The sequence below is a fragment of the Aphelocoma coerulescens genome, chromosome 1 (assembly GCF_041296385.1).
Source record: "Aphelocoma coerulescens isolate FSJ_1873_10779 chromosome 1, UR_Acoe_1.0, whole genome shotgun sequence".
In the NCBI taxonomy this organism is placed as follows: domain Eukaryota; kingdom Metazoa; phylum Chordata; class Aves; order Passeriformes; family Corvidae; genus Aphelocoma; species Aphelocoma coerulescens.
Genome location: NC_091013.1, coordinates 2,264,721 through 2,291,291, shown reverse-complemented (window position 1 = coordinate 2,291,291; position 26,571 = coordinate 2,264,721). Strand labels below are relative to the sequence as shown.

The window sequence follows — 26,571 nt, the reverse complement described above, 5'->3', positions numbered from 1 at the left end:
CTGTAAAAGCAGGGATACAGGAGGTGGAGCAGCAGGGCCGTGTGATGAGAAGGGAAGGGAGGCAGCAGCACAGCCTCCCCCAAGGCAGGGGCCAGCAGTGAGCTCTGCTGCTGGGATACAGAGCCCTGATCCCCTAAAATGGGATTTTCAGGAGGAATTAACTCCTGGAAAGGGAGGTCAGGCCTTGGCAGGGGCTGCCCAGGGAGGTTTGGAGTGCCCATCCCTGGAGGTGTCCCAGGAAGGGCTGGAGTGCTCTGGGCTGGGGACAAGGTGGGCATCGGGCACAGCTGGGACCTGATGATCTTGGAGATCATTTCCAATGATTCTGGAATTGAATTTGGGAGCTTTTCCAGAGTCAGATAAAAATTAAGAGTTGGTGAATGAGCAGTGAAGGGAGGTTGAAAAATAAGAACTGCATTTGAAAAGGTATTGCAAAATAACATTTAATATTATTAGAAGAATTACATTCATATATGGTATGGGATACACAACCATCACTTAATGCTCTACACTTCAATTCCTGCTGCTCTTCAGCAGTTTACCTTGCTTGCACCTCCTAATTTTTTCTTTCAGGGAAATGAAATCCTTTGGAATCTTTCAAAGTCTCCCTCTGTGCACTGTGGCTCTGCTGTATCGGAGCTGGAGCATCCGAAAGATAAAGCTGAGCTTGGTTAGACCAAAAAGCAAAAGCACAGCAAAGCAAAAGCATTTCCTCTCCTGGGCTGGAGCTCCAGGCAAAACTTTTCCAGATTCATGGACAGTGAAGTTGTTCTGCTTTGGTAGGACCAGCTTAGAGCAGGACAGCCCTTCCTCAGTGGATTTATCAGCAGGAGCATAAGGGGAAAACAGCTACTGTTAGTCCCACATGGAAAAGCAATAAAATTATGGAATGAAGGAGTAAAATATTCCCCTTTGGGCCTGTGGAACTGTGCCCCTCCAGAACTAAAGCAGGACTTTTTTTAGTTCAGAGACCTTTCCTCCTTATCTCCAGGCTGTTGATAATTATACAAGATCTGTTTGGATACTAAATTTTAAAGAACTTTTAATGACAAAAAGTTGTCTTAGATTTTAATAGCCATTTGATAAAATCACAGAATAATAGAATCATGGAATCCTGGAATGGTTTGGGTTGGAAAGGCCCTCAAAGCCCATCCAGTGCCAGCCATGGGCAGGGACACCTCCCACTGTGCCAGGCTGCTCCCAGCCCCAATGTCCAGCCTGGCCTTGGGCACTGCCAGGGATCCAGGGGCAGCCCCAGCTGCTCTGGGCACCCTGTGCCAGGGCCTGCCCACCCTCCCAGGGAACAATTCCTGCCCAATCTCCCATCCAGCCCTGCTCTCCTTTATCAGCATTTTAAGGGAAATATCAAAGTATGGAATGCAACCAGCAGGAAACTGAAAGTAAAACTACCAAATCCTCCTGAGTGTTCATATTATCCATAAAAATTACTGAAGATAGGTTGGAAATAAACACCAACATTTTTTAAAAAGTGGCCTGCTCCAATACTCAAGTAATGGTTTCAAAGGGTAACTTTTCACTTGTGCTCATTCCAACAGCATTAGAGACCATTAATAAATTATATTAATACAAATAATTCACATTCTTCATGATCACACCTCAGTCCACCACTTTCCTCCACTGTAAAAGTGTAAAGAATTTAAATAAGTTTAGCATAAGCCTATTGTGGCTTTATATTTGTGCAGTATTCCAGTATTATCAGAGTAAAGGATGTTTCATTATTTTAGTTTATAATCCCAAGATGAGAACCTCATCCATCTGTACCTAAAAGCCACTGCAGAGAAGTCTCCCATGTTTGTTCTGGGAGTTTGGGAAAAATAAATCCCTGGCTCCCAACCTACTGACACTAAACCACGCATTTCCCTTTTCATTAATGCTTTTTAATTAAGCAAAAGCACTAGGGTGATCCCCCTACCTCTCTCTCACCATCCAGGAACAGCCAAATACATTCTTTTGTACCAAAAGTGTTTTTACAAAGAAAAAAAAAAAGAATATTATTTTCATTTTAGTTAAGCTGACAGAATACAGCAATTTCTGGTTTTACAGCATTATCTTCATTGAGTTGCATTTCAGAAGCTGCAGTGACCTGAGTCACTGAAAGAACCAAAGTTTTTAATTAAAAAAAAAGAATTTTAATATTTCAATCCATTAATTAAAATCTAAAGCCCCTCAAGCAATGCTGATTACAAAGTGTCCCTGCATAGGTTTGTGATTTCTGCACATTTCTGTTTTATAAGGAATTGCTAAGCCTGAAGATGCTGTTCTAGCACAGAGCTGGAACTACAGACATGGCAAAGCTGCAGTTCTCTGCACAATGCTGAGACTTAGAAAATCCACCTGTGAGGAATTTGGGGGACTTGTTTAGGATTTGCTCAATTTAGGCCAAATTAAGGGGCTTTCACCTCAGCAAATGACTCACCTGCAAACTGATTGTACACTGACATGCAACACTGGATTTTCCTTCAATTTTCCTTCAGAGCACAGTTCCAAAAGCACTTCACAGTCCTGGAGAAGTCACAGGGCAGCTGCTACTTCCACCAAGTCAAAAATATTCTTCCCTTATTTACAAAATGTCTTTAATCCTTCCCATGGAAAACAAGGAAAATACAGTAACTCTGAGAAATTCCCACCAAACTGCCCTTTTTTCCCCACCACAGGAACTAGAGATTCCTGCTTTTTACCACCAGCTCCTGGATAATTGAAGAGCACTCTGCAACAGCAGGGAGAAATCCCAAAATGTAGCTGGAAACCAGGAATTTCAGCCAAGCTTTCCTTGTGTTTGCTGTTGATCCACCACGAGGGTCCCACAGGAGGCTCAACTTTCCATGTTTTCCAGGAAGTCACATTCCACACCGTCTTCCAGCTGCTGCAGGATCCTGATGCCATTGCTGCCACCAGAATCCATGGAGACAGCTGCAGAGGGCTGGGAATTTTGGGAGTCACTGCCACGTGCTGTGAATGCCCAGCACAGAGTCTGGAAGAAGGGCAGCAGCTGGGTGATGCTGGATACGGAGCGCAGGGTCAGCAGGGGGAATCTGGGATTCCTGGGAATTCCCTCTGGGTGGTTTGGGTCCTGCAAGGAAAAAAAAATCTGGGATTTACTAAAGGTAAATGAAAAAGAATGGTTTGGGTTGGAAGGGACCTTAAAGCTCATCCATGAGCTCTTCCACTGTCCCAGGCTGCTCCAAGCCCCATCCAGCCTGGCCTTGGACATTCCAGGGATCCAGGGGCAGCCACAGCTGCTCTGGGCAGCCTCTTCCCCTTCCTCACAGGGAATATCTAAAAATCCCTTGAATGACTTTAAATCTTGTGTTTGTAGAAGTAAGTTAATGGATTAAAGAAAAAGAAAGGAGAAGTTTCTTTACCCCATATTTCATCTTGAGCAGATCCATGATCCTCACGATGTGGGGTCTGCATTCCTGGTGGTTTTCCACCAGGTGAGAGGTGACAGGAGATGATTCCGTGTCCACCTCTGGCACGAAGGCCCATTTGTACCTGGAACAAATGGATTGATTCCTTGAGAAGATGAAAACCTTGTTTGGATCATGCCTGGTTTAGTGCAGCACTGGTTGTTTCTAAAAAGATCTGTCAGAAATGTTCTCTTTTGCTATTAATGAACTATCACATTACTAATTTGTCAATATTTAAATACAGCCAGCTCCAAAACATCCCCAGGTGTGTGGCAGATGTAAAACAATCTCCACCTTTCTCTTCTCCCAGTTTTCCAAGTTAAGGAATGCCCTAAAAACGATGGTGAAATCCTCCTATACCAAGACCAAATTATTCTCCCAAATCCCCTAAATTCCATTTATCTCAACATCACCACTTGTAGGAGGAACTGATGAAAGGCAAAATGCAATCTTGAGGAAAACAGAATTCCTTTAAGGGATAAGGGAACAAGAGGAGAAGAGGGACTTACATTTGGAAGAGCTGCATCCTGTCAGAGGGGAAGGAAAGTGCTGTGTCCAGGAATTTGCAGGCTGCCAGGTACAGGCACAGCTCGTTGGGCTGGATCTCAGCCCCACTGCCATCTCCAGAGCCTTTGGCTTTGCTCATTTTGCTGTTGCTCCTGTGTTTAAATTAAGAAATGTCCCCTTAAAACACAAATCCACCCAAGGCTTTTCAGTCAGCACAAGAGAAATGCCCACACTTACACGAAGGAGCTCTTGTACAATTATTTTTATTCTGTGGGAGCAAAATAGTCTAAAATGTACCAAAAAAGGGCAGCATGTTAAAATATCCAACTGCTGACTTAGCATTTAACTTTATTTTTGTGCACAACCAATAATTAATACCTGTATTTTTAAGCATATCACTGTTTTAGCTGCTAAAAATATCCCTAAATTATGATTTATCAGTACCAGAATATAAAAGTGCAATAGCAAAATAGCCTGTTGACTCCTCCCTATCCCAGAGCATTAATTAAATTAATTAATTTTAAAGAAATCTCTCAAATGGCAATTCTTACTTTGATGGTTCCTCTTCCTCAGTCAAATCTTCTTCCAGCTGTAGAAATGCCTGGATCTTTAAAGAAGCAATTTTGGAGATGCTGAAATATTCATACAACTCAATCCCAACTAAAAGTGATGCTTTACATTGAAAAGAAACCTTTATGACTTGTAACAAACTCATGAATCAGGCAAGAGATTCCATTAACAGAAACAAATTTGATCCAAAAGGAATTTCCTAATGACAATTTCACTTCATCCCCCAAATTATCAGACTAATTTAAAACTGTGAAAGCATTTCCAAACAGGGAAGAAGAAAAAGGTAAACTGGGAAAACCCACAGGCTGATTTTTTCAAATAGATTTTAGTATTTAATATAAATATTAAATATATTTTAAAACTTTCTATAGAAAATTAAAAGGTAATAATTTTAATATATTTAAAATATTTTTTTATTTTTTATTTGAAAATATTTTCTATATTTTTTTCAAAACAACTTCCTTACCAATTCTGTTACCATGATTGGCCACAACGAGGTGAGATGCTGAGGGGAAATCCTCAACAAAAGAACTCTGAAGAACAGAAACATCTGGGCAGCCACCAGAGAAGTCTGGCCCACACGGAGGTTCTCAGTCAGGCGCTCTGGAGGAAGCATAAAAAAAGGGGAAAAAATGAAATAAAAGTAACATTTTCCTGAATTTGTGGTGTTTTGGGAATTGAAGTGTAGAACCATGGAATGGTTTGGGTTGGAAAGGACCTCAAAGCCCATCCAGTGCCCACCCCTGCCATGGCAGGGACACCTCCCACTGTGCCAGGCTGCTCCAAGCCCCAATGTCCAGCCTGGCCTTGGGCACTGCCAGGGATCCAGGGGCAGCCCCAGCTGCTCTGGGCACCCTGTGCCAGGGCCTGCCCACCCTCCCAGGGAACAATTCCTGCCCAATCTCCCATCTATCCCAGTTTCTTTCAGCTTAAGGCCATTCCCCTTGTCCTGTCATTCCATCCCTTGTGAAAGGTCCCTCTCCACCTTACAGAAGGTGGCAAAACAGAATTCTTTACTTTATCATCAGTTTTGGGCTGAGTTCCTTGCATTGGATAACTAAATTGAAATTCAGACACAGCCTGAAAGGGTTTATAGTGCACAAAACTTGGTCAAAGTGACATTTAAGGAGAACAACAGCTCAAGAGTGGCTGGAACATTGCCATGAAATAATCACGTTCCCAGTTGTATTTCCAAACATTTCAAAGGCCTTGAAACCAAGATTCCTGTCTCTCCTTGCTGAGAACATTTATCTGTTGGAATTCAGAGATTCATAAATTTTGTTCAAAATTTAAAAAACCAGAAGCCTGTGCTGGCAAAGAGGTGACTTTGCTTTCTTGCAGAATCCATATCATGGAGTGGTTTGGGTTGGGAGGGACATGAAAGATCAGCCAGTTCCATGGGCAGGGACACCTCCCACTGTGCCAGGCTGCTCCAAGCCCCAATGTCCAGCCTGGCCTTGGGCACTGCCAGGGATCCAGGGGCAGCCCCTGCTGCTCTGGACCAAGGGATCTGTGTTGCAGCTGAAGGGAAAGGCAGGGATGAAGGCTCACCTTGGATTAGGGGCAGGTACAGGTGGTACTGGTCGATCTCCCCGCTGAAGACAGCGAACGCCTGTCTCTTCAGCAGCATTGCCTTCTGCTCAAAGCTGGGGTACAGCTTCAGGGCACTGCTCTGCATGTCTGCAACACAGAGCAGAGTTAGCTACCCCAGAAAAACTGCTCGGCTTTGGGGCTGAAAGTAATCCCTGTGTCCTGAAATCTTCTACAGAGGAAAACTCTCTCGGTCACTGACCATGAATTTGTGTTGTAACCCCTCCATTATTCCTTTAGAAAGGCTTAAAAAGAGACTGAAGCTGCTTGAGGCCAATTTAAGGGGTCCTATCCCACCCTTTCCCTCAGGATTTGTTCTTCCACACTCTCCTCAAGCCTGAATTAGAGGTCAAAGCCCATTAATCCAGGGTTTGCTGCACTGCTGCTCCACCTTCCCGCAGCTCATGGCAGACACCTGCAGAGTTTGTGCAGTGTTTACCAAAGTCTCCTCCTGGAAAAGGTCACACTCAGATAACTCAAAATTAGGGCAAAATGTGAATGTGGGAGCACAGCAAAGCCTCCTCTGGTGTGTTTTAGACATGACCAAAATCCGGACTGAACTCAGCTTTAGCTGGGAATGAAGTTAACAAAATGGTCAATTATGCACAGTCAGCACTTTATGGATACATAAAAAATTATGTATTAAAAAAATAAGGTATTAAAAATGCACCCAAGTGGCTCAAATGCAAAAAGATTACAAATTGAGGTAGAAATAAATCATCAGCAGCTGATACTTACTCATCAAATCCTTGAACATCGTTTTCTCATGTGTGAGGAGATGATCAATGATGGATCTCCAGCTGCAGGAGAGAAAGAAGGAATTAGATATCCAGGAAAAACTGTGGTGTGGGTTCACCTCAGAAATGATTTGGATCAAACTTTTTATACAAGGAAACAGTTTCCCAACTGTGCAGACTCTTATCTGGGTTAACAAAGAATGAATGGAGCAGAATTAGTGGCGAGACCCATTTTTAACATTATTCCATTCCATAAGAAAGCACTAAATGGAATTTTCTTCCCAATTTTAGTCTTCTCCTTTAAATCCTTTCCTTGCAAATTCAGAATCCAAGCTTGGAGTGGTACAACCCCACGTCTTACTGAGTGCATGAAGTGTCCATCTGGAAAAAAGATGGATCCATGTACAATTCCAGCACTTCTTTCTTCCAGGCTCTCTTGGTGTAGGCGTATCCACTCAGGGAGCTGAGCAGCTGAGCACCAGCACGGAAACTGGGAATGTTGTAGGCACTGGGGAAGAGAACAAAAATGATCAATATAGACTTTTCAAAAGTTCAGGAATAGATTCCAACTGACAGAAGGGTTGGCTTGAATGAGATTTTTAGGAAGGAATTGTTCCCTGTGAGGGTGGGAAGGGGCTGGGATGGAATTCCCAGAGCAGCTTGGGCTGCCCCTGGATCCCTGGCAGTGCCCAAGGCCAGGCTGGACATTGGGGCTTGGAGCAGCCTGGCACAGTGGGAGGTGTCCCTGCCATGGCAGGGGTGGGGCTGGATGGGATTTAAGGTCCTTTCCAACCCAAACCAGTCTGGATTCCATGCCCTGTGTCTCCACTGGATATCATCCATCTCTCCCACACCTGTGCTTTTGGTGAAAAACTAGGAAGGGGATAGGGAGAGATGATTCTCTCCCTGCTTCCTGGTGGATCCTGGGATCTGCCCATGCTCTGCTGCTCCATCCCCATTCCCTGACAGGAACAGAAAGGGAGCTTTGAGGGAAGCCCAGAACCCCAGGTGGGGAACCCCCACAGCTGAGCAGAAACTGCTGGCACAGAGCTCCAACAACAACAGGTTCAGCTCCTAGGGAAACACAGCTCAAATCTTGTTAGAATGGAAACAGGGAATGGAGAAACAAGGGAAAAACCAGTGTCAAAAAGATCAGACAGGGAAAACCCCAGGAGCAGAGAGAGGCTCACCTGTGGTTACGCAGATAGGGGAACACGTAATAGAGCAAGCGGGAGATGAGGGGCACGGCCTTCTCCTTCTCATCACTGCGGTAAACCATGTCCAGCAGAGAGGCCAGCACCTGCAAAAGGCAAAGGAAAACTCTTCAAACCCACAGCTGGCACTTCTGGCCAAAGGGGAAAGCCTGCCATGTTTCAGGCTGCAAGTTTGGGCAATGGAATGGTCCCTAAAAGATTTACACTCCCATTTTATCTACTAGGAAAATCTTCCTCACCTTAATAACCCCAAAAACCCCCCAGATGAGAGGGTCTCACCTCTGCAAGGAGAGAAAGGGCTTGGACACTGTAGATTGAAGGAGCAGAGGCAGAAACCATGGAAGAAGGTGCCACTGTTGTATCTAAAAGAGGCAAAATAATAGAGTTTTCTCCTCAGAGAGGTCTAAATGTTGCTGTTTCCTAATTTGCTGCCCAAACAGAACATTTATTTGCACATTGGTGTTACACTGAAATGTAAACTCATGCAAACCCCACATCATCAAACCCCTCGTGCTCTTCAGTGCCTCCAGCAGAGGAGAGGGAGCAGGAGTCAGGGAAAGCCACGTTACCATTCACATCCTCCACGTTGAATTCATCTGGTAAAATCTGAGGCTGAGCTTTCACTTCCAAGTTCCTGCTCAGCCAGCTGGTCTGTTCCAGGGAAGAACCAGCAATGGTCCCCACAGCCTCCAGGATCTTTTGGGTCACCTCCTGTAACATAACCAAAGTGGCATCAGATGAACACTTGGTGTGTTTAATTCCCAGGGAAGTGAGGAGCTGCAATGAAACCAAATCCCATCCTATCACGGCATCCCACAGTGGTAGGGAGGAGAAGAGAGATCCAACAGGCAGAATTGTGCAGCAAGATTCATTTATTTAATTATTTTACAACTCTTTTATAGACTTTTTTTCTTCATAGTCTAATTGGACAAAGGATCAGCCACTCCTTGGGGTGATTGGCTAAAATCCTAAAACATCCATTGTCAAAATATTTTCCTACTGTACCATAAACAAAGCTCTGCAAGGTCGCAGGTGTTCAGAGCTTATAGAACTCTGTAATATCTTCCATGAGAGATAAAAGTATCCCAGGGGACTGGAAAGAAGCAAGAGAAGTTCTTGCTAGAAGTTCTGCATATCTGTATCCCCACCATCCAGCCAAAGCAAAGCAGAGGCTGTAAAATGACACCATCTTCTGTCATTGCTGCCATTTTGCTGGCAGGACTCTGAAGCAGAAGGGGAGATCGAATTTCTCTGTTGGCACATGAAAGTCCTGTAACCACAACAGCTCCTCACAGCCAAAACCAGCCAGGTAAGCAGTGTTCACACTGTCCTGGTGAAATCAGGCAGTACAGGAGGAGAACCCTGCTCTGCTCCACCCTTTCTTTACACAACAGCTGAGCTCAGTCATTCCCATTGCTCCAAGGATAATTAGACCACTAATTTTCCTAGACAGCTTGGAGACTTCAATATTCACCCACAGGACATGAACTCATGACATCCCACTTGTGTTATGAGCTCAGTTCTGAGAAAGATCATAATATTGCACAGTGAAAACAGCTTGGAAAAGACTTCAGGTATTTGGGGCAAAATTCTGTTTGTCTCTCATGTTGGAGTCTCCCCTGTTCACCAGGCCTCAGCCAGAATGTGTGGATGCACGTTCAGGCATTCCCAGGAGCACAGGAATGCAGGTACAAAGGACAGATCAGGTCACCCCCACTTTTCCTCACCTGAACAGTGCCAGGTTTAGGAACTCAAAGGTAAACATGAACCCACTGTACCTGCAAATCTTTCTGGTCCTTTTTGTTTTCCAGGGTGGGTGTCCTTGTCACAAAGTCATTCAGGGTGCTGTGGGGAGAGCAGAGCACTCTGAGTTAGGAATTGCACAGTGTAAAACCTCTGTAAGGCTTCTCCTCTCTCATGCAGTACCTGAGGAGAAGGAAGTGTCCAGGAGGAGCCAAGTTCAACTGCACAGACTCTCTGAGGAGCCCTAGTAAGGGCTGGAAGTTCTCCTGCAGGGCTGGGACAGGGAGTCTGCAAAAAAAAATAAAACCAAACCACACCTGAGTGAAGGTGGAGTTAGGGAAAGAACAAAAAACAACACACAGGGGTAACTTGGCAGCCTAAAAGCTTCAGGATCAGTCCTTGGGATCCTGTCCTTGCTGACTGTCAGTGCCACTTCCCCTTCCAGTGTCACAGCCCTGGCACTCTGTGTCTGTGTGTCACCAACCAAGTGACAGCACATTTCCTGCAGAGAAGTGTTCTGGGATGTGAAGATCAAAGGAAAGCAGCAATGGCAATATTGGCTGTTCCCTCACTGGAGTCAAACAGAAAATTCTCTTTTAGCAGGACTGAATTACCTCTGAATGAAAGCATAACTGAACTGCAGCATTGGGATATCCACCAGAGAAGATTTCTGGAAAAGAAAAGCAAACCCACACTTATTTGCCATCAGAAGGAAAAAGAAGATCCAACCTGACCTTGGGCACTGCCAGGGATCCAGGGGCAGCCCCAGCTGCTCTGGGCACCCTGTGCCAGGGCCTGCCCACCCTCCCAGGGAAGGATTTATTCCCAATATCCCATCTAACCCTGCTCTCTGATCATTTAAAACCATTCCCCCTGTCCCATCACCATCTCCTGATATATTCCAAAGAACCTACTTATTGTGGATCAAACCACATTGTGGATAACAAAACTTATTCAGGAGCAAAAGAGAATCCCCACATTGAAAAGAAAACCTTTCCAACAATGCTTTAAAGACCCATTGGAACAGATCCAGGGTGGAATATATTAAGAAAATGGAATTATCTTCCTGGTTACCTCTTCCCCCTTGATTTGTGCTGGTTTCTTGACCACCTCTTTGACCAGATATAATATGGTGTCAGTTTTCAGTGTATTCAGGGCACAAATTAAATCCACAAGGACAAGCTGAGATGCACTGGCCACTGGGAGAATCTGACAAAAGAGAACAAAACAAAAGACACATCCCTCAGACCAAACCAGCTTTTTGTGTGATTACCCAAATATCAAAATGAAATGTAAATTACAGAGGTGAAATCAAACACACAGCCCTTGCCATATAAAGATCTTCTCCCAACACCTTATGGAAACATCTGGATTCTGCTCCAGTAAAAGCAGGAAAGAAAAAGGTTCTGCCCAGAATAAATAATGACTTCCAGAGAAGACAGCTCTCACTTTCTCTGCAGATTGATTCATGGTCTTTAAAATATAATTGTCCAATTGCAGTCCAGTATTGAAGAACAAAATGGCTTTTGCTCTCAGATTTAGAGTGCCACGGTGTGGGTTTCATTTGATTGGTTATTGAGGTTTAATTGTAGTCCTGATGCTTTTTCTAAATAAGAGCATCTCAGATTTTTCAGTCATATATGAAAACCCCCAAAGAATCTACAGAGCTGAGAACTGACCCTGTAAATGTAACATTTGCCTTTATCTAGGAAATGGAAGGGTGCCTTTCTTTAGTTTCACCTTGGTTTTACTGTGACTCCTGTGAGGTTTCTTGCTGTTCCACACTGCTGCAATTGCTGCCATCAGCTGGATTCCAAGTTGTGCTGTCAAGGGATTCAGGAAATCCAATATTTTTGTTCTTAGTGTCTGTAAAGGTGAGAAAAATAACTATCAATGTAAGGCAAAGGCCACCTCCTATCTTATAAAACATCATTTCTTTTCCCAGGATATACAGAAAATAAACAACAACAAAAGAACTCTGGGTAAAATGCACTGGGAAGGATGCAGAGATAAAAAATATCAGCATTTTAAAAGAGCTCCTACTTTGGTTGCTTTAAAGTAGACTGAAGAGGAGCCTTTAGTTGTCCCAAAGAAGTCAGTTGGTCTTTTTTGGGAGTCTTCTCTCTTTATGACACTCCAGAGGAGGGCCATGGTGTTCATAATGCGAGGCAGCTCTTCCAGGATGGCATTCCTGGCATTCCTCAGGTTGGCAGGTTCAGCTGAACAGGATGACTGGGAAAAAAAACCCCAAAAATATCAATATGAAAATAATTTATTATGCACAAGAGCCTAAAAATTGTAGGGGACACATCAAAACATCAACTCAAGAGAAAAGAAAAGAGTTTGCTGATGACAGAGGACTGATATTTGCATCACCACGATCGTCATGGACAATGATTTAAAATTCACTTTGCAGGCTTCAAATGCAGAAAATGAAGCTCAGTCCTTCCACTTGGACTCAGTTCAGTTCTTTGGGTGGGCTATGAGGCCTCTCTGAGGTTATTTTCTTGTACAATTCACTGCTTCTATTCACCTGGAAGGAAAAGGGAAGTGCCTCTGCTGTCAGGGGATTCCCACGTACCTTTCTTGTTGGATTGGGATGATCCAGAAGACAGAAGTGCCCAATGGTTGTCAGCCCTTCCAGAAGGGTGAGGGGATAATCAGGAGTCACGTTTTCTCTTTTAGAAGTTAAGCTTTGGAGGGGGGGAAAAAAAAAACCAAACAGGTTAATAAGTCGAGAGGTATTTCCTTGATTAAAAATTCCATTCCTGTTTCTATTCCCTAGCTAAAACTGGAATTAATATCAGGAATATCAGGTCAGGAATGTCAGGTCAGGAATATCAGGTCAGGAATGTCAAAACAAAAGGATCCATAAAACTGGGAACTTTTATACTTGGATGGAAGGCAGAGGGGGACAGAAGTACCACAGCTGCTGCTCCTCTTTCCTCTCCTCCTCCAGCTGCTGCAACAATCCTGCTTCCAGCTCACTCTAGGGACAGGTGCAGCAGGAATTAAGGATCAAACCCTGGGAGCCATGGAGCTGACCCAGGGACACACTCACTGCTCTGCGGTGAGGGGAATTTTCAGGATAACAAATCAGGCTCTTACCTGGCAGATGTTTTGGCAGAAGTCTTCACAGCTTCATTTTCATACTGCTTGACAAGCTCGTCCAGGTTCTTACAGATCTGCACCACAAACGGGGCCACGGTCCAGCCTAAGGACTTCCCAAAATAGGGCAGGGAACTGGTGACTAATCCTACCCACGTGGGATGCATCCCATGGCCATACTCAGGTTGGAGACCCCTAACCACAGCAGAGACAAACAACCCCTGGGAAGTGATGGGATGGGGATACACGTACTGCATGGCTCCAATGGCCTGCTGGAAGTTCACAGCCTGCCGCCACTCCTTGGAGAGGTCAGACTGGTTCTCCTGCTCCTCAGGGCTCTGGCCCAGGTGGTGCTCCAAGACAATCAACACCTGCAGGAGCTTCAGCAGCTCAATCTGCAGCGGGTGCTCACTCCAGATCTGATCATGGCCAAAATTGATCAGGCTCTCCTCAAAGAGCTCCTCCTGGGCCCCGTGGTGGGCGCCATCAGCCACGAGCAGCTCGTAGCGTTTGTGACTGACGTACATGGACGCCGACAGCGAGAGCAGAACGAACTCCTGCACTTTGCACCTTCCCAGCAAATTGTGGATGAACTCCACGTTCTTGGTCTCGGCCGCCTTGGCCGTGGTGGCCAGCTGGGCCATCATCCTGATGAGCACCTCCACGCTTTTCACCTGCACATCCCTGTTGCCCAGGACGTCCCTGTGGGTGACCTTCAGGCAGCAGGGGTAGTAGGAGCGCAGGAAGCTCAGGCACAGGTAGGTGAGCAGCTCGATCAGCAGGGAATGGGGACACATGGTGGGCGACTGAGGCTGCAGCTTCCCATAAAAGCTCTGCCCTACAAGAGCTTCCTGGTGGCGAGCCAAGAGGTTGTAGATGAGGTTCAGGTGTGCTGTGGAGCTGGTGTCCATGCTGGTGGTGGCCACGGCCTCGATGAATTCCTTGGGGTTGGTTTTGAGCACCGCCTCCAGCACAGAGAAGGCGTAGAGCACCCGCCGGGAGTCGTAGGGCTGCAAATACAGCAGCATGTGCTTGAACAGGGCCTCTGCCATCTCCTGCTTCTCCTTCTGCTGCTTCAGCAGCCTGCACTGGGTGATTTCCTGCAGCTCCAAGTCCACCTCTTCGTCACTGGACAGAGACTCCGAGGCCTGAGTCCTCTCGGAGTCGGCCCTCACGAGGTTGGGCCCCGTGCTGGATTTGGAGCTCTCGGACAGGGAGGCATTGAGGGAATTCCCGTGGGTTGGGGCCTCTCTGCCATCGGCCGTGGCCTCGTTGTCCTCGTTGCTCAGCTCCTGCAGCTCCAGGGAAGGGGAGAAGGAGGAGGTGTTGTCACTGTCATGGCCTGTGCTGGTGTCGGCAGATTCCGTGTGCTCGCTGGTGTCTGGATCAGCCTCTGTGCCCTGGTAAGATCCATCGTTTTCAGGCTGCTCAGCTTTCAGCTCTGCCTTCTCTGGATCATTTTCCACTTCAGCCCAAATTGCTTCTCTATCCACAGCAGTGAACTGGCTCAAGGGAAGGTTTTCCTCGGAATTGCTCTCAGAGATGCCAGACTCTTTCAAAGGAGCCTTTTTTTTGCAAAGCCAATCACGAACATAGTCTGAAAAAAATAATTTTTTTCACTTAATTTTCTATTTCACACATAAAATCATATCATAGTCTGGCTTGGAAGGGACCTTTAAGGGTCATTTAGTTGACACAATGTGCTTTATATTCAATAAATCATTTTAAAAAAGGCTTGTAAAGCTACTCTGCTCCAGTCCCATATTAATTGTAATGAGTGGGGCTAAAAAAATGGGCAAGAATTATTCTTAAGGCAAGAACTGTTTCTCTTAAAAAGTGGTTAGAGAGCAGTTCTAACCTACTGCAAAGAGAGCAGGATCAAAACATGAAACACTTTTAGGCTGAGACTCCCTAGGAGTGACAATTGGTTTTTTTATGCTTCCTGAATATTCAGTGTTTGTGGAGATCAGGAGGGAAATGAGAAGGATGGCAACAGAGGGATTGATTGCTTAATTAATTAATTAAAGAGCTAATGTTTTCCTTGATTAAATGCTGTGGGACAAGGAAAGAGTAGATCAGCTCTGTGTTTCTACAGCATCCCTGTGGATGCTGTAATTGTGTGACATTTATTTGCCAATTGACACCAGAAAATCATGCTGAGAGCACAGCCTGGGAACAGGCATGGCGCAGGTGACAGCAGCTTTCTGTACATAAAACTCCCAGAAACTTCTCTGCTGTTTCCTGCTCTGCTCCAGGAAAAAAACTTGGATATTTGGGCTAAATCCCAGAATTGTTAAAGTTGGAAAAGATCTCCAAGAGCAGAGTCCAGCCATCACCCAGCACTGAGCCATGTCCCCACGTGCCACCTTCACATTTTTCAACACTTCCAGGGAAGGTGACTCCATCACTGCCCTGGGCAGCCCCTTCCAATGCTTTACAACTCTTTCCATGGAGAAATTTTTCCTAATCTCCAATCTAAACCTCCCCTGGTGTCATTTGAGGCCATTTCCTCTCCTCCTTTCCCTTGGGACACGGCAGCAGAGCCCGACCCCCCCTCACTGCCCCTCCTGGCAGGGACTTGTGGGGAGCAGTGAGGTCCCTCCTGAGCCTCCTTTGCTCCAGGCTGAGCCCCTTTCCCAGCTCCCTCAGCCGCTCCTGGGGCTCCAGCCCCTTCCCAGCTCCCTTCCCTGCCCTGGACACGCTCCAGCCCCTCCAGGGCTCTCCTGCAGGAGCCAGAACTGGGCACAGCCCTCGAGGGGCCTCTCAGTGCCCAGCACAGAGGGACAATCCCTGCCCTGCTCCTGCTGGACACACAATTCCTCATCCAGCCCAGGGGCCAGTGGCCTCTTGCCCACCTGGGCACCCCTGGGCTCGTGTCCAGCCGCTGGCACAGCACCCCCAGGGCCTTTCCCAGCTTTCCAGCCCCTCTGCCCAGCCTGGAGCTCCATGAGGTTGCTGTGACCCAAGGGCAGGACCTGGCCCTTGGCCTGCTTGACCCTCACACTGTTGGCCCCAGCCTGTAAATGATGCAAGTGTCTCACATCCATTCCACTTCCAGCAATCCCAAACCTTAAATCTGGGTGGCTGGACATCATCTTCAATTCCAAGTGTTTTGCTTCCACATCCTAGCTCTGGGATACCTCTGCCACAAAGGCTCAGCTCTGTTCTTGAATGAAAACAGATCTTTGGACACGTATTTCAATTTTCAGAAGTCAGCAGGATGAGGAAGGGGTTTGTTTTTGTGTGCCTAAAACAGCAAAATAATTCCTCACACCATCCAGGACTCCTTCTGGCTGCAGACCTAGTTTTGCTCTGGAAGGGATCCTGAAAACAGTGAACAGTGTGGATCATCTAGGAAAAAAATGAGAAGAGTGGGACAAGATCCCAGAGCAAAGCAGGGAGCAATCCAAACCATCAGGGAGGTGCAGCCACCAGAACAGGAAAGATCCTTCAGTTAGAAATGATTTAGTCCTGAACTCTGCCTTAGGCATCACTACAGGGACTGGATGAGCAGGAATCCATGGATCTGATGCAGGGGAACTACTGCTCCCTTCAGCAGGAGCTCTGTGAGCGGTGCCAGCTGTACCTGGGGAGCTCCTGTGCTTGATGTAGCTGATGGAGGTGCGCTGGGTGCGGGGGTGCAGCAGGAGCAGCAGGATGGGCTCCAGGATCCGCGCCACGTCGCTGAGGGACAGCGCCCGGATGAGCCAGCCCTGAGCCGCCGCCCCGATGGCCCCGTCCGAGCAGTTCAGGCTGTCCAGCACCACAAACAGGGACCTGAGGGAGAAACCAGCACCAAGGACAGCTGAAATCCCGAAAAAAAGTTAAACAGAGCAGCAAAATCCCGGCAGGGAACGCCCAGAGTGTATTCAAGGAAGCGCCAGCCAATGGCTCAGGTCTGCTCCCAACAGCTTTGGTCAAGCACTTTTTCCTGCACTGAGGTCAGGAGTTTGCCACACAAATCCTCCCACTCTGCAAGAGCAGCAGATTTTAAAGTTCTTTCCCATGTTTATTTGCTTTTATCTCATTTTATTCCCTAGGAGGTAAAACTAAACTTTTTATTTTCACAAGGAGCTGGCGCTGTTTTCTTTGGAAGGCAAATTTAATTCACTCCAAGATAAAAAGAGCTGCTCTCCAGAAAAGCTACTCCTCATTTATGAGGCTCTTTCTCTTTTTACAGCAACTTCCTTCACCCAAAAAACCACAGCATGCACAGAGTGCCCTGCAAAGATAAACTCCAAGAAGTGGAAGATCTTCCTTTTGCTCACTTTTTACTCTCCCTACAGAGAGCTCCTCCCCCCCTCAGAAAAGAGAATAAAGCCCGATATAATTCAATATAAAAATGCAAATGGAAGTGGAAATACCTATCAAAGGAGCGATTGTGGGAAGTCACTCTGCTGCCTTGGATCTCTCTGGTCAGGTGCCACATGACAGAGAATCTGAACAGAGCTTCCAGCCTTGTCCCCTTGGCAAGGAAACAAGGGAGATTTAGGGAGGTTTCCAAGTTGGATGAAAATGGGAACACATTGGTATCCAGGCAGTGGTTATTGGTGGAAAGCTTTAAAAAGGTTTCCAAACTTTTAAGTTTCAAAATTGCAAGGGGAGAAAAACAATAGCAAAGATTGGAAGTGGCTGGTTGAAGTTTTATTGTGCAAAATGTACTGTTGGTTGTCAAAGAACTGCTCTGTCATTAAATTAGGGAAGGAAAAGGAAAGGAAATTAATTCATAACTGGCTCACTTAAAATACATCTTATTGTGAAACCAAATACTATAAAATCAAGTTAAAATAAAGTGATTTTACACATATTGGGGCAGTAGGAAATAAAGACAAAAGCTGCAAGTTTTCAGACACTACAGGATTTGGGCTTGAACTAAAAACTCCAGCTAATATCTACTGATAGATTTTGTATCCAGGGATTAAATCCAGCACTAATCTCATGCTGAACAAATCCCAGGGAATTGTAAAAGCATGGACAGAGCCTGTCAGACACAGCAACCACAGGAGTCAAGCCATGGAGAAGGGAACAGGAGGAAATTTGGGAAGCACTGGAACAATTCCACAGTGCTGGAGGGGCTTCAGTGCATCCAGGACCTACTTTATCCCGATCCAGAAGGGCCTGGCAGATGATGTCTTCACAGATATTTGCTGATGGAGCCAGGCAGTGCAGTCTGTAGAACAATTCCACACAGGCAATGTGGTGCTCCCGAGTCTCCTTGTTCAGCTGATTCCAGAGCACACAGGCAACTCTCTAGGAAAAAAGAAAAATATTTATATCAATAATTAAGAATAATTATATTAATAATAAGAGCCATTTCTTTCCTGGCTTCCTGTTAGCAAAAGGCATTTCCAAATTGCCTCAGAATGCCAGGATTCTATGAATTAGAGGGTCAGTGTAGCTGGACAGTTAAAAAGGAGAACAAAATGGACACCTGGTAGAAATCTGTTTTCTCTGAGATCATCTTCAGAACTGCAGGAGCAATGGGAGGCAGGGTGACCATCTGCAGCTTCCCAAGGAAAGGGTTGTGGCCAGACACTTTGTACCTCTTCATCCTGTCCTCAATCACCAGTGCCAGGGACTGGGAATGGTTGATGACCTCCAGGAGGGTGAAGATGGACACGTTCTGCACGTAGCAGTCGTTGACACAGCAGCAGATGGTCATCAGGGACTTCAGCCACAGAGGGAAGCTGGGATCGCCTCCTGCTCAGAAGGGAAGGGACAGAAAGGGTTTGAAACAACCTCAGGGTTGGGGTCATACTCCCAAAAATCTTTTAATCGAGGTCATAGGACCAAAATGACTGCCCAGATCCCACTGTCACGCTCACATCGTCAGTATCTCATGGAATCACAGAAGGTTTGTGTTGGAAAGGACCTTAAAGGTGGCAAGGACACCTTCCACTATCCCAGGTTGCTCCAAGCCCCCTCCAGCCTGGCCTGGAACACTTCCAGAGATGAGGCAGCCACAACCTCTCTGTGTTTTCTCTACTTCTCCCAGCAGAAAGCTCTTGCAGGACCCAAATAATTACAGGATTTCTGTTTTCCCGTTTATGTTTATTCCCAAGCATTATTTACAGCAGCTGATTTCCAGCTGCCATCATCACAGACAACCCCAGAGGGCTCCTGGTGCTCTTCCAGTAGCACTGAGGCCCCTGATTTTGGATGTATAAATTTCTAGCTGAAGTGGCTGACATCAATCCAAGCCATCTTTGCCTCTCCTGAGGGAACAATGGAAGTATTCCATGTCCATGCCGTGCTCACCCACAGGGATGATGGGAATATCATCAGACAGCTGGAATATGGAGTGAGGTGAAGAACAGAAGCCAATTTTCCAGTTTCCCACCTCTCCATTCCCTACAAACCTCTTTGTGAGTTAACCCTTCAGGCCAATCTCAGCTCCTGCTAAAGCTAAGGAATGAACTGGAATTCCAACAGCAAATAGGCCCCCCAGTTATACAAAATTATTCTTATTTGTTACATTGAACTCCTTTGAATCCTGAGGGTTTGGGAAAAGAGATGATTTTGCCTCTGTTATGTTTTAGAGCTTCAGTTTTACACCTACACCCATCTTCATCTAAAACATCCTTTGTTTGGGGGGGACACAACCCATGGACAGTAGGGGATGGATATCCTGAAAATCCTGAACCACACAAGGCTACACAGGCCAGGAGATCTTTTTATCCCTTCAGCTCCAAATTTTCTAGTGGAAGTTTTCCAAAAAGAAATTGAATGAATTTAAAAAGCTTGACAAAATTCAGCAGCCAGACACACCCCAGATGCTGAGGTGGGTGAGTCTTTAACTCACAATTTGCCTTCAACCCTGTCAAAGTGCTTTTTTACTGGCTCTGGCCTTGAAAAGAGCCCAGCTCTCACTGTTTGTATCCTAAAAATGCTCAGGTTGCCCAGGAAAGGAAGCTTTTCTTACCAGGCCCCTGAAACAGAGAGAGGTACAACTGCTCCGTCTCCTCCTCCGACAGGTAAACTGGGAATGTGGTACAATCCAGCAGCAGGTGACAAGCTGCAGAGAAAGCTTCCTTGCAGTCACCTCGGAGGGGTCCCAACACCAGCTCCAAGTCCCACTCTTCCTCCTCCTTTTCCTTTTTGTGACCAGAGCTGTGTTCAGAGAGGAGAGGACTGGAATTCTTGCTCCTGAAGGGTGAGCCCCGGGCTGAGAACAGCTCTGAGAGCATTTGTTTCACCTGAGGCACCGTGATTTGCTTGGCATCCCAAGGACTCTTTTTCTTGTTGCCACTCTCAGGTAACCTGTAGCCATTCTCCTTTTTCTCCTTCCCACTCAGATTTATTGCTGCAATCCCTTCATTACTCATTTCTTGGAGCTGCACCCCAAAAATATATTTGCTGGAAAACTTGGCCACCAGCTCCTGGATGCAATAGAGAGTTTTCTGGATGCTCCCTCCTTTTTTCCAGACATCATCCCTCTCCAGGGTCACCGTGGGCACCCCCAGGTGCTGGGAGAGCTCTGGGGAGGAGGCACTCAGGCCAATGCCACTGTCCTCTGACTTGAGGGGAGGGAAGGGAGCCTCATCCTCCTCCTGCAGCACAGATTTGGTCTCCAGGGCTATATCCACATCTTCCTTTGGCACTGGGCTCTGGAACAGGGATATGGATGTGGTTAATGTGGCACTGCCAACGGAGATTTAAACTGGAGAACAGCAATGACAGAAAAAGGAAAAACTCCAGTTTGTGATTTCCAGGATCACAGTTGTTTGTAAGCAGCTCCATTCATTTCCCTTTAAAACCCAACAAATGTCTGTATAAACCTCACACACTGACTCATCAAACAGAACCTTAGCAGAGGGCTGTGTTCCCTTAAAAGCGATTTCCCCCCAGAGCAGTGTTCCATCTGTTGCATTATTCCTGCTCAAATGCAGGTATTTGTTCTTTGGCAGGCTGTGCTTGTGGGATTGCTTTATCCTATTTATTCCTCATTCCTTAGCATGGTCCTTTGCACACCAACAATGCCCCATTGTGTTCCACTGAAATATTAATTGAAAGCCCTGCAGACCTAACCAGCTGTGAAGCTGGGCTGCATTTGGCAACTCCAGGTTTTAGCTACTGCATTCTGTTTCCAAAACCATTTCGATCCCATCCTTCTCAGGGGCAGAATTATAGCCCCAGTTTGAGACAGGACTGAACTCCTTCAGTGCCACAAATAACTCAAACAGGCCACAACTGAACACCCAGTGAGAGTAACAAGGCATCAAAGTGCTCTGGAAGGAGCCAAAGAAGGGGAGTTTCAAAAAATCTTTACTGTTGCACTTACAAATTTCATAGAATTATAGGTTTGGGTTGGAAGGGATCTTAAAAATGATCCAGTTCCACTCCCTGCTAGGGGCAGGGACACCTTCCACTATCCCAGGCTGCTCCAAACCCTGTCCAAGATGGCTTTGGACACTTCCAGGGATGAGGCAGTCACAGCTTCTCTGGGAATTTCATCCCAGCCACTCCCCACCCTCATAGGGAAGAATTCCTTCCCAAAATCCCATCTATCCCTGCTCTCTTTGAGCTTCAAGCCCTTCCCCCTTGTCCTGTCCTTCCATCCCTTGGAAATTGTCTCTCTCCATCTTTCCTGTGGCTCCCTTCAGGTGCAGTTCTCATCTAGGCTGAAGGAGAAGTAGCATTTTAAATTACGTCCCAGAGTTATTTAAACCAACAGTTTTAAAGGGTTTTAACCATCTCTGAGGGGTTGAAAAATCACTTACCCCATTGCCACTCCCTGTCTCAATGTCCAGGTAGGAAGGGGGCATTTGCACCTTGCTGAGCACCTTAAAACAGGTCTTTAAGGCATGGGTGAGTTCTGGCAATCCCAACACTTCCATGTTTTCCAGGAGAGACTGCACCATGTAACTGAGCATCTGGGGGAGGTACTGGGTCTGCACTTCGGAGTAGAGCTCCTGAAATAAATCAGGAATGTTTAAAGGAGTTCTCACATCTCTTCCATCACTGAGCAGTGATTGATAAACCAGGCTGCCTTACCAAAGGAATCACATCCAGCAGGAACACCAGCAGGGTGCAGAGCTCTGAAATGGTGGGAGGAGTGCTCACGCTTTCCAGAGGATATCTCATCTCCGTGGATTTGTTTCTGGAGTGAAAGACATATTCTTATGTAAGGTTGGTTTGGTTTTTTTCACGGCAAAATTCGGGTTAAAAACCAAAAGCTTCATTAAAATCAGCACAAAATACTGAACAGCTTTGAGGCAAAGGGCTTCTAACACAGCAGGAGAAAATATTCTGTCAAAACAGCCTAAACTCTGTGTGGGATGATGAAGAGCTGCTAATTTTCAGACTGAATCTCACTACTTGAAGCAGAATCTTCTTTCTTAGAGTTAGAAAATGATAAAAACAGAGATACCATAAAATCAGAGAGTTGGAAGGGGTCTTAAAGACCATTTAGCATCTTTATTTTTCTTCTCTAAAGGCCTCTCCACCTCCCCTCCCAACCCTTTTTCCTTTATCTGTTGATTTGAAAGGAATTTCTTCTGTTCCCAGGTTGAAATTTCCATCTAATTGTTTACCTGGTTGCATTCCTGAATTATTTGTGGACACAACTTACAGATCTGGCTGGTTCTACCATGTGGGATGCCCCTTAAAAGCTTCAGTAAATATTATTATCCTTAACAGACAGCTCTGAAGTGGCATTTTTGAGAGCACAACATAAACACCTGAAACAATCTTCAAAGCATTTGGTCAGGTAATCCCAGAGGAAATCAGTGCTCAAGGATGTGATCAACAAATTCACTGTTTTGACAATTTCTGAAGCATTTTTGTTCTCTTTGATTGCACTGGAAGGGAAAGAAAAGGAAAAGAAAGCCAGATGTCAGTGAGGATCCACATCCCATGAGCTGATGCACTCTGAAATCTCTTTCCCCCTTTCTCTACAAGCTAAAAAACATTGATCATTTTAAATCAAAGACTAAATCATTCTGGAATAGCTGGAGTTGGAGCATCTTTCAGATGATGGAAATCACAAGGCTGAGCTCTGTCAGCAGCCTGATGTCCCTGTGGTTACTCAACACTCATCACACGCAGGGAACTTAATTTTTTTCTCTGCTAATCCAAGAGAAATCCATTGTGTGTGGGGAAAAGGGGAAGTCAGGGAAAAAAACTGATCCCCTCTCCAGAAAGTCACCCTGTTACAAACCAAACCTTCCTTAAACTGCTTGATTTGAACAATTTAGCTTAAAAAAAAAGTCCAGTTTCAGCTCAGAGTTGAAAACTTGTCTCTACCTTGCCAGGATGTTGCCACTTTGATTGTAGCTGAGTTTGAGATCAGAACCCAGGGTGTCTTTGCAGTAGGAATAAAAAGCTCTAAGAACTTCCAGGAACAGATCCCCAACAACCTGTGGCCCTGCAAGGGAAGGGAAAAAAGAATCCAAGAGTTGTCTACAGAGGGGTTGAAGAAATAATAATTTCAATGGCTGTAACTTAAAATAATTAATTAAATAAATAGTAATTAAAAATATGATCATTTAAAAATAATTCTAATTAAATAATTAAAATAATTAAATAGAATAATTAAAAATTAATTTTTTTTAAAGTAGTGTATAAAGCATTGCAATGAGTGCTTTTAAAAATGAAAAGAACAAGTTTAAGTGACTAAGAACAGCAGAAAAGGTCAAAGATTCTTGTGATGTTTAATTTGATGCCTTTAAATAATAGTTGCATTATTAAATCCATTTCCAAAGGGAGTGAAAGTCTTAATGGCTTAAGGCTAAAGGAGTTAAACTTTGTGTGCTGACTGGAACAGAAAGATTAAACTGGATAATGCAGTTTAGCTGAATATCCCTGATTTAAAAGGGATTTATTATCCCTTTATTTGTACTTTAGATTAATGCTGATTGTCAGACATCCAAGCAACACAGCCAGCAGGGCAATGTCTCTCATTTACTTTCTAAATTAGGTGAATCAATACATTTCTAATGGAAACAACCTCTTTGGCAACATCACTCCCCACCCAAAATATTTTTAAATCCTAATAAATTTGGCATGTCACTTTGGTTTAATTCTTTAGTGCAGAAAGGTGAGTTTGCCCTTGAAAAGAAGGATGGGCAGAGCCTCATCCTTCTGGTGCTGCACGGACACAACAGGACAGACCTGGCACAGGGAAGAGCATTCCAGCAGAGAAACTCCATGGAACAAATGAGGCTGAATATGGAGATAAGGGTGGAAGTGCTTTTAAAGGGTCCTCTCAATTCAGGGCACAGGATCACAGAATTATCAAGGCTGGCAGAGCCCTCCAGGATCACCCAGTGCCACCCCAGCAGCACCAGCAGCACCCCAAAGCCTGTCCCCAAGGGCCACATCCAGACTCCTCCTGAGCACTCCCAGAGACAGTGACTGCACCACTCCCTGGGCAGCTCATCCCAAGGCCTCACCACTCTGGCAGGGAAAAATTGTTTCCAATCTCCAACCTGAGCCTCCCCTGGTGCCATTTGAGGCCATTTCCTCTCCTCCTTTCCCTTGGGACACGGCAGCAGAGCCCGACCCCCCCTCACTGCCCCTCCTGGCAGGGACTTGTGGGGAGCAGTGAGGTCCCCCCTGAGCCTCCTCTGCTCCAGGCTGAGCCCCTTTCCCAGCTCCCTCAGCCGCTCCTGGGGCTCCAGCCCCTTCCCAGCTCCCTTCCCTGCCCTGGACACGCTCCAGCCCCTCCAGGGCTCTCCTGCAGGAGCCAGAACTGGGCACAGCCCTCGAGGGGCCTCTCAGTGCCCAGCACAGAGGGACAATCCCTGCCCTGCTCCTGCTGGACACACAATTCCTCATCCAGCCCAGGTGCCAGTGGCCTCTTGCCCACCTGGGCACCCCTGGGCTCATGTCCAGCCGCTGGCACAGCACCCCCAGGGCCTTTCCCAGCTTGAGCAGCTCTCAAGACACTCTGTGCCCAGCCTGGGGTTGTGCTGACCCAGCAGGAGGGCACAGATGTGCATTTCCCTCACTGGGATCCATCCATGCTCTGCAGGGCTCTGTGGGGCAGCCAGAGATAACCTGGAGAGGGAACCTTGTGCTAGAGCAGGGCCAAGGCAAGGAACAGCCTCCTGCAGATTCCCAGAAAACAGAGTCAGGATCAGGAAGGATTGTGCAGGGTTTTTTTAAATCCTACTCAGAGCTGGGACAAAACTTTACCTATTTCAGGTTTGTCCAGGAGGCTGATAAGGATCCGGAAGGGTTTCAGATAAGCCTGGTGCTGCTCCTCTGGGTCAGACTCTGGGAATTTCTGATGCAGAATCACAATCAAACTCTAGGGAAAGGAAAACATCCCAATGTTATACATCAGAGACAGAGTGTCTTCTTATTAAGTGCTGAAGTGTTTCCAAACTTGATTTTGTTTAGGACTGACTACAAATGAACTCCAATTTTCCATCCAGGGTAAACAAATCAATGCAATCTTTCCATCAGCTCTACTCAGGGCTGATCTTACCCAGAGAAACATTTTTAAATAATTCAGGTAGTTCAGCCAAGATGCTTCCCTTTGGTTTCCTTAGATTCCATAAGCACATCCAATATTGGGATAAACACAGCCCAGAGGCTTTGAGATGGATGGAAATGTAACCACAGGAACAGAGAGGGAAGGACAAAGCAATAATTGGGAGTAATTCTGGACACAGTTTGTGCTAAAATTTAAAGGATCATGAATTTATCTGGAATATATCTGTATAAAATGGACACCAACCTCAACCAAAAGATCTTTAGAGTATTTTGCAAAGAAATAAACAGCATGGTCTTCAGAAGTGGTGGAGTCTGGAGCAAAAGTGCCACCTTTAATATCAGAGCCTACAAGAAAGCAGAGGCAGGAGGAGCTCAGGGAGCAGCACAGAGCACTGAACACAGGGGTTTATACTGAAATTACACTGCATTTTTAACCTTTGTCATTTCAACAAAATCATGAGCTCGAGGGCATCCAGATGTTCAGCACAGCACATAAATCAAAATCAAGGCCAGATAAATGTGGGAATTACTATTTCTTCCAGAAAAATAAAGTTAAAATAGTGCCCCATTCCTTCTATCCACTGAACCACTTCACAACAAACTGTGGGTGGAACCAGAATTTATCAGATACCCTGGGATTCAGAGGGAAATAAATTCACCAAGAGAAGCCCTGTTTGCCAAATATTTCATTGCATTAAGGCACTTAATAAATGGCAAATAAACACCACTTTATTTTACCATCATTCATTAACAGCTGAAAAAGCATATTATAATTTTAAACACTGATTTTTTTTTTGCTCTCAAATATCCAGAATATTGAAAATCCCTGGATTTTGTACTGTACCTAGCAGCCATGCATACAATCTCCTGTTGAGGGACATGTCTCTCCTCAGCAGTGTCTGGGTGGCTGCTGACAGGATATAAACCAGATCAGCCCTTCGGAGCAGGATGGTGCTTTCCTTGCAGTCCTAGGGTGGAAAATAAAAGATATTTCAGCTGTTTGTGAGCACTGGAAGGAGTCAAATTGGTGATGGGGTGCGGTTTTTACCTGGGAATAGCAGTGTTTTTGGGAAAAAGGTAACAAACCATCAACAGGAAAATGGTTTGTGTGCTAAAAATTTTGAGAAATGTGACAGTCTCAAAGGATCTGACACAATTGTGATCATGGAATCACAGGATTGTTTGAGTTGGAAAGAATCTCAAAGATCCTCCTATTCCAAGCCCTTCATGGGC

General features: G+C 45.7%; 1 protein-coding gene across 4 annotated transcripts in view; it reads right to left on the bottom strand.

Moving 5' to 3' along the window:
- Positions 1 to 1,666: 1,666 nt before the first annotated feature.
- DOP1B (DOP1 leucine zipper like protein B) overlaps positions 1,667 to 26,571 on the bottom strand; it is a 38,118-nt gene continuing 13,213 nt past the window's right edge. For all 4 annotated transcript variants that reach the window (XM_069008996.1, XM_069008850.1, XM_069008920.1 and 1 more), the window contains 31 exons: positions 26,183 to 26,306; positions 25,583 to 25,683; positions 25,036 to 25,150; positions 23,143 to 23,263; positions 22,578 to 22,697; positions 21,892 to 21,997; positions 21,618 to 21,809; positions 19,820 to 20,504; positions 18,329 to 18,597; positions 17,995 to 18,147; positions 17,262 to 17,362; positions 16,484 to 16,674; positions 12,898 to 14,494; positions 12,371 to 12,482; positions 11,833 to 12,021; positions 11,530 to 11,655; positions 10,864 to 10,998; positions 10,404 to 10,459; positions 9,973 to 10,077; positions 9,825 to 9,891; positions 8,616 to 8,757; positions 8,326 to 8,408; positions 8,023 to 8,132; positions 7,194 to 7,340; positions 6,834 to 6,895; positions 6,057 to 6,185; positions 4,972 to 5,108; positions 4,487 to 4,542; positions 3,938 to 4,087; positions 3,384 to 3,513; positions 1,667 to 3,091 (listed from right to left, as the gene is read on the bottom strand). In XM_069008996.1, coding sequence (XP_068865097.1) covers positions 2,834 to 3,091; positions 3,384 to 3,513; positions 3,938 to 4,087; positions 4,487 to 4,542; positions 4,972 to 5,108; positions 6,057 to 6,185; positions 6,834 to 6,895; positions 7,194 to 7,340; positions 8,023 to 8,132; positions 8,326 to 8,408; positions 8,616 to 8,757; positions 9,825 to 9,891; positions 9,973 to 10,077; positions 10,404 to 10,459; positions 10,864 to 10,998; positions 11,530 to 11,655; positions 11,833 to 12,021; positions 12,371 to 12,482; positions 12,898 to 14,494; positions 16,484 to 16,674; positions 17,262 to 17,362; positions 17,995 to 18,147; positions 18,329 to 18,597; positions 19,820 to 20,504; positions 21,618 to 21,809; positions 21,892 to 21,997; positions 22,578 to 22,697; positions 23,143 to 23,263; positions 25,036 to 25,150; positions 25,583 to 25,683; positions 26,183 to 26,306 — 6,069 coding nt within the window. In that variant the 3' untranslated portion in view covers positions 1,667 to 2,833. The remainder of the gene's footprint in view (positions 3,092 to 3,383; positions 3,514 to 3,937; positions 4,088 to 4,486; positions 4,543 to 4,971; positions 5,109 to 6,056; positions 6,186 to 6,833; positions 6,896 to 7,193; positions 7,341 to 8,022; positions 8,133 to 8,325; positions 8,409 to 8,615; positions 8,758 to 9,824; positions 9,892 to 9,972; positions 10,078 to 10,403; positions 10,460 to 10,863; positions 10,999 to 11,529; positions 11,656 to 11,832; positions 12,022 to 12,370; positions 12,483 to 12,897; positions 14,495 to 16,483; positions 16,675 to 17,261; positions 17,363 to 17,994; positions 18,148 to 18,328; positions 18,598 to 19,819; positions 20,505 to 21,617; positions 21,810 to 21,891; positions 21,998 to 22,577; positions 22,698 to 23,142; positions 23,264 to 25,035; positions 25,151 to 25,582; positions 25,684 to 26,182; positions 26,307 to 26,571) is intronic.